Below are 7,356 nucleotides of genomic sequence, written 5' to 3'. Positions count from 1 at the left end.
GCTGTTTTCACATGATTTGCTTATAACCATATTGATGTACTTAAATACTGCTATTTGCAGCTTTGCAGATGTTCTCAACATGGTTAAGTGATTAGCACAAAAGCTATTTTAAGTGATAAGCTCATAAAAACACAAGTATGTTAATGGAACACAATCATGCAGTCGCTTCTGTCTGTTGATACTGACAGAAGGCAAAGGAGGGTTGCCTTTTTTTTCTGTACACAAACACTGCTCTGAGTTCATCATGGTCAACCAAGCATTCTCGCTGGAGTAGGCAAACCAAGATGTTGAACGAACAAGATACAATGCATGATTTTACGGTTAATGGGCCACTATGTATCCAGTCATAACAAGCCAAATATTATCAGACAACTCTACATGTACAGAAGTCAAAAACACCGAGAAACATCCCCTTGTTCAATTTGCTACGGCTTGAGATATACACTTGGATAAGAAAGTTTAAGGACCAAATACAAATCGAACAGTACTTAAAAGTTATAAGAACAAAACCGATCCATAGTATAAATAAAGACACCTAAAATCACTAATAATATACAGGTGCACACAACATATCTGTGGAAAATATGAACTAAAAGAATCTAGATAAATATGACAAAGACGATGTAGAACAGTAGAATTACAGGTGACACCGCCTCAACGGTCCTTTTGCTCACCGAATCAATCGACGAATCTATGATTTGCCGCCGGCCGCGGGGCGGCCGCTGTCGTAGTCGACGATCTCGTCGTCGGTCATGGATCGGGAGTGCTGGACAATGGAGCGGCCGATGGAGTTGATCCAGTCCTCCTTCTCCTTCTCGGAGTCGGCGACGAAGTACATGGTGTCGCCCGGGGTAGAGAGCTCGAAGGCGAACTTGCGGTTGAGCACGTCCTCGGCGCCCTTGACGGTGAGGCAGGAGGCGACGGTGATGACGCCGCGGGGCACGGACGCGCGCGTGACGGTCGAGTCCTTGAACCAGAAGAGCTTCCCCTGCTTGAGCACGAACCACCGCCGCCGCCACGTCTTGATGTACTCGCCCTGCTTGTCCAGCCACCCGCCGCGCTCGGGCTCGCGCCAGAACTCGATGCCGTCCGTGGCGTCCGCGGGCGGGGCGCCGGTGCCCATCACCGCTCGCCACAGGCTCGCCGCCATGAGACGCGGAGGGATTTGGGGATCGGGTCGGGCGGATCGGGAGAGTTCGTTCCGTTGGTTTTTCCTCCTGGTTTTGACGGAACGGGACGGGCTGGGGGTCGGACTGTGTACCGAACTGATTTGTATCGGTGTATCTGCGTTGCTCACGTGGATAGAAACAACTTAAAAGCAACTAAAAGAAAAACGTAAAGAGAGTCATCGCAGAGAGACAGTCTCCAGGTTTTCTTTTTCTCGCCTTCCAGCATCTCCAATGCGGACTCTTAAACATCCACAGCCGTCACGGTGGTGCGATGTTTGGATGTGTTTTGTCATCCAAGAAGGATTTATATGGGTCCGCTAACGGTATGAACGGGTTTTTTTCCGCAAATTCGAGATAAAAATGGGGCCTTTGCGGGCATCCGGACCGCTGCACGCCCACATCTGATGATCGTGGCCCACCAAAAATCCCGCCTGCCCCTCCCGCGCTTTTCCACCGAATGTCTGTGCCGCTTGCTGCGTCATATTCATGTCGGCCTAGAGTATGCAATGGCTGGCAGTGATGTTGTACGATGTGACCGGGCGTGAGGGGGGTGCTGATAGACGTGACCTCTCGGACGTCGGCGCTTCAATGTGGATGCCGCGTCCTTAAGAAACCAACTCCGATAGCTGTGCCGCATTGAAGCGGGTTGAACGGCCCTTCGACTGGACTGGTCGCGGCTATTTAAGCCGTGCGCCGGCGATGCACATCCGCACTTCGTCCTCTTCGAGCCCCTCCTCCTCTCCGTCCTCTCTGAGCCCCCCAACTCCAACGACGATGTCGAAGTCTTGGTTCTCCATGCAGGCAGGCAGTAGCGATGGCAGCTCTTCATCAGGTGGTTCATGGCACCGTCATCCTCGTTCTCCAGGCCCCACGACATCCACGGGGGTTGGCTCCTCCGGCAAGGAGGAACACCACCAGCAGCCGTGGCCCCGTCTCCTCACGGAGGCAGCTTTGATGGACGAAGAATTTGTCCGTCAGATGGGCTCAGCGCCACCATCGCCGGTGCATGTCAAGGAGGAGCCACTGTTACCGTCGCGCATCTGCGTGAAACGGGAGCCGACGTCCCCATTCGGCGAGTCAAGGAGGAGCCCGCGTCACCCAGCACAACCGTGGTGTCCACATCGCACGTCGCGTCAAGGATGAGACCGCGTCCCACCCGCCCCCTAGCGCACAACCACGGCGTCCAGATCGGACACTGCGTCAATAGGAGCTCGTGTCGTCGCCGGCGCACAGCGGGTACGTCCGCATTGACGGGCCCGCGTCTCCGCCCCGCCACCCCATCATGGAGGAGTTGTCGCCAGTGATCACGAAGGCACGAGACCGCATCCTCCACTACCTCGAAGGAGGAGGTGATTACGGCGGTCCCTCGGGCTCGAGGGTTGTCGTTTCCAAGGAGGAGCGTGTGACGAGGCAATAGGCGTGGTACGACTAGCGCAAAGCTCCTAGCCGCTCTGCATTCGCTAAGTCTAACATGGCACTGGAATGGGTCCGCAACGACTCGGACCTCGCCATCGCGTGGGCCCTCGACCGCTCTGTCACCACGGCGCAGACGGGGACAGGCGTCGTTGCCACTTTTACGGCAAGATCGGCGAGGAGTGGTCGCTTGGCGACTCCTCGACCAACTCCGGCAGGGCAGGGTGGCAGTCAGAGCTTTTGCGGGCGCCGTCTGCGTCGGCCATGGCGGTCCTCCGTACCATGCAGGAGGAGGCCCAGCAGCTCCTCCGCGAACAATAGTAGCTGCCAGACAAGGCTGTCGCGGCCCTTCGGCGCCCTTCTGTTGTTGGAGGGACGGTGAAGATGGCATGAATGGCGTGTTGGAAATATGCCCTAGAGGCAATAATAAAAGTATTATTATATTTCATTGTTCATGATAATTGTCTTTTATTCATGTTATAACTGTATTATCCAGAAATCGTAATACACGTGTGAATACCTAGACCACACTATGTCCCTGGTAAGCCTCTAGTTGACCAGCTCGTTGTGATCAACAGATAGTCATGGTTTCCTGACTATGGACATTGGATGTCGTTGATAACGGGATCACATCATTAGGAGAATGATGTGATGGACAAGACCCAATCCTAAGCATAGCATAAAAGATCATGTAGTTCGTTTTGCTAGAGCTTTGCAAGTGTCAAGTATCTCTTCCTTCGACCATGAGATCGTGTAACTCCCGGATACCGTAAGAGTGCCTTGGGTGTATCAAACGTCACAACGTAACTGGGTGACTATAAAGGTGCATTACAGGTATCTCCGAAAGTAGCTGTTGGGTTGACACGGATCGAGACTGGGATTTGTCACTCCGTATGACGGAGAGGTATCTCTGGGCCCACTCGGTAATGCATCATCATAATGAGCTCAATGTGACCAAGGTGTTGGACACGGGATCATGCATTACGGTACGAGTAAAGTGACTTGCCGGTAACGAGACTGAACAAGGTATTGGGATACCGACGATCGAGTCTCGGGCAAGTAACGTACCGATTGACAAAGGGAATTGCATATAGGGTTTGATCGAATCCTCGACATAGTGGTTCATCCGATGACAACATCGAGGAGCATGTGGGAGCCATCATGGGTATCCAGATCCCGCTGATGGTTATTGACTGAGAGCGTCTCGGTCATGTCTGCATGTCTCCCGAACCCGTAGGGTCTACACACTTAAGGTTCGGTGACGCTAGGGTTATGAAGATATGTATATGCAGAAACCCGAATGTTTTTCGGAGTCCCGGATGAGATCCCGGACGTCACGAGGAGTTCCGGAATGGTCCGGAGGTAAAGAATTATATATAGGAAGTGCTATTTCGGGCATCGGGACAAGTTTCGGGGTTATCGGTATTGTACCGGGACCACCGGAAGGGTCCCGGGGGTCCACCGGGTGGGGCCACCTGTCCCGGGGGGCCACATGGGCTGTAGGGGGTGCGCCTTGGCCATCATGGGCCAAGGGCACCAGCCCCTATAGGCCCATGCGCCTAGGGTTTCCCCCTAGGAGGAGTCCTAGTGGTGGAAGGCACCCCTAGGTGCCTTGGGGGGGGGGGAGGGAAACCTCCCCTAGGCCGCCGCCCCCCCCTAGTAGATCTCATCTACTAGGGCCGGCGCCCCCCCTGGCACCCCTATATATAGTGGGGGAGAGGAGGGACTTCATACACCAGCCCCTGGCGCCTCCACCTTCCCCCGTTACGTCTCTCCCTCGTAGTCTCGGTGAAGCCCTGCTGCTGTGACGCCCTGCATCCACCACCACGCCGTCGTGCTGCTGGATCTTCATCAACCTCTCCTTCCCCCTTGCTGGATCAAGAAGGAGGAGACGTCTCCCGTCCCGTACGTGTGTTGAACGCGGAGGTGCCGTCCGTTCGGCGCTGGTCATCGGTGATTTGGATCACGTCGAGTACGACTACATCATCACCTTGCAAGCTTCCGCACGCGATCTACAAGTGGTATGTAGATGCAAACTCTCTCCCTAGACTCGTTGCTTAGATGAACTCATAGATGGATCTTGGTGAAACCGTAGGAAAATTTTTAATTTTCTGCAACGTTCCCCAACAGTGGCATCATGAGCTAGGTTTATGCGTAGTTCTCTTTGCACGAGTAGAACACAACTTTGTTGTGGGCGTGGATTTTGTCATCTTACTTGCCTCTACTAGTCTTTTCTTGCTCAACGGTATTGTGGGATGAAGCGGCCCGGACCAACCTTACACGTACGCTTACGTGAGACCGGTTCCACCGATTGACATGCACTAGTTGCATAAGGTGGCTGGCGGGTGTCTGTCTCTCCCACCTTAGTTGGAGCGGAATCGATGAACAGGGCCCTTATGAAGGGTAAATAGAAGTTGACAAAATCACGTTGTGGTGATTCGTAGGTAAGAAAACGTTCTTGCTAGAACCCAATTGCAGCCACGTAAAAGATGCAACAACAATTAGAGGACGTCTAACTTGTTTTTGCAGCGATTGATCATGTGATGTGATATGGCCAGAAGTTGTGATGAATGATGAATCGTGATGTATGAGATCATGTTCTTTGTAATAGGAGTCACGACTTGCATGTCGATGAGTATGACAACCGGCAGGAGCCATAGGAGTTGTCATTATTTTTTATATGACCTGCGTGTCATTGAATAACGTCATGTAAACTGCTTTACTTTATTGCTAAACGTTAGTCATAGAAGTAGAAGTAGTCGTTGGCGTGACAACTTCATGAAGACACGATGATGGAGATCATGATGATGGAGATCATGGTGTCAAGCCGGTGACAAGATGATCATGGAGCCCCGAAGATGAAGATCAATGGAGCTATATGATATTGGCCATATCATGTCACAACTATATAATTGCATGTGATGTTTATTATGTATTATGCATCTTGTTTACTTAGGACGACGGTAGTAAATAAGATGATCCCTTATAAAATTTCAAGAAGTGTTCTCCCCTAACTGTGCACCGTTGCTACAGTTCGTCGTTTCTAAGCACCACGTGATGATCGGGTGTGATGGATTCTTACGTTCACATACAACGGGTGTAAGACAGTTTTACACAGCGAAAACACTTAGGGTTAACTTGACGAGCCTAGCATGTGCAGACATGGCCTCGGAACACGGAGACCGAAAGGTCGAACACGAGTCGTATGGAAGATACGATCAACATGAAAATGTTCACCGATGATGACTAGTCCGTCTCACGTGATGATCGGACACGGGCTAGTCGACTCGGATCGTGTAACACTTACATGACTAAAGGGATGTATAATCTAAGTGGGAGTTCATAATTTGATTAGAACTTTATTATCATGAACTTAGTCTAAAACCTTTGCAAATATGTCTTGTAGATCAATGGCCAACGCTAATGTCAACATGAACTTCAACGCGTTCCTAGAGAAAACCAAGCTGAAAGATGATGGCAGCAACTATACGGACTGGGTCCGGAACCTGAGGATCATCCTCATAGCTGCCAGGAAACAATATGTCCTAGAAGGACCGCTAGGTGACGCTCCCGTCCCAGAGAACCAAGACATTATGAATGCTTGGCAGTCTCGCGCTGATGATTACCCCCTCGTTCAGTGCGGCATGCTTTACAGCTTAGAACCGGGGCTCCAAAAGCGTTTTGAGCATCACGGAACATATGAGATGTTCGAAGAGCTGAAACTAGTTTTTCAAGCTCATGCCCGGGTCGAGAGATATGATGTCTCCGACAAGTTCTACAGTTGTAAGATGGAGGAAAATAGTTCTGTCAGTGAGCACATCCTGAAGATGTCTGGGTTGCACAACCGTATGACCCAGCTGAACATTAACCTCCCAGATGAGGCGGTCATTGACAGAATCCTCCAGTCGCTCCCACCAAGCTACAAGAGCTTTGTGATGAACTACAACATGCAGGGGATGGAAAAGACCATTCCTGAAGTGTTCTCGATGCTGAAGTCAGCAGAGGCTGAAATCAAGAAAGAACATCAAGTGTTGATGGTCAATAAGACCACTAAGTTCAAGAAGGGCAAGGGTAAGAAGAACTTCAAGAAGGACGGCAAAGATGTTGCCGCGCCTGGTAAGCCAGTTACCGGGAAGAAGTCAAAGAATGGACCCAAGCCTGAGACTGAGTGCTTTTATTGCAAGGGGAAGGGTCACTGGAAGCGGAACTGCCCCAAATACTTAGCGGATAAGAAGGCCGGCAACACCAAAGCAGGAGCTGCGGAATAAACGGAGACTGGCAAAGGACGAGGTGACGATGCGCGTCGGGAATGGTTCCAGAGTCGATGTGATCGCCGTCGGCACGCTGCCTCTACATTTACCTACGGGATTAGTTTTGAACCTCAATAATTGTTATTTAGTGCCAAGTTTGAGCATGAACATTGTATCTGGATCTCGTTTAATACGAGATGGCTACTCATTTAAGTCTGAGAATAATGGTTGTTCGATTTATATGAGAGATATGTTTTATGGTCATGCTCCGATGGTCAATGGTTTATTCTTAATGAATCTCGAGCGTAATATTACACATGTTCATAGTGTAGATGCCAAAAGATTTAAAGTTGATAACGATAGTCCCACATACTTGTGGCACTGCCGCCTTGGTCACATTGGTGTCAAGCGCATGAAGAAGCTCCATGTCGATGGACTTTTAGAGTCTCTTGATTATGAATCGTTTGACACGTGCGAACCATGCCTCTTGGGCAAAATGACCAAGACTCCGTTCTCCGGAACAA

General features: G+C 50.7%; 1 protein-coding gene across 1 annotated transcript; it reads right to left on the bottom strand.

Moving 5' to 3' along the window:
• Positions 1-344: 344 nt before the first annotated feature.
• Positions 345-1,253, bottom strand: LOC119277653 (pleckstrin homology domain-containing protein 1-like). Its single transcript, XM_037558939.1, has one exon. It carries the CDS (start codon positions 1,148-1,150, stop codon positions 692-694), a length of 459 nt encoding a protein of 152 aa, XP_037414836.1. The 5' UTR covers positions 1,151-1,253; the 3' UTR covers positions 345-691.
• Between the last annotated feature and the right edge of the window lie 6,103 nt (positions 1,254-7,356).

This window comes from Triticum dicoccoides, chromosome 3B (assembly GCF_002162155.2).
Source record: "Triticum dicoccoides isolate Atlit2015 ecotype Zavitan chromosome 3B, WEW_v2.0, whole genome shotgun sequence".
Taxonomy (NCBI): Eukaryota; Viridiplantae; Streptophyta; class Magnoliopsida; order Poales; family Poaceae; genus Triticum; species Triticum dicoccoides.
Note: the sequence above shows the minus strand (reverse complement) of the source record. Positions and strands in the feature narration are given on the sequence as shown.

Excerpts from the sequence above, each read along its gene's own strand:
- LOC119277653 (XM_037558939.1), bottom strand. The coding sequence starts at position 1,150 with ATGGCGGCGAGCCTGTGGCGAGCGGTGATGGGCACCGGCGCCCCGCCC.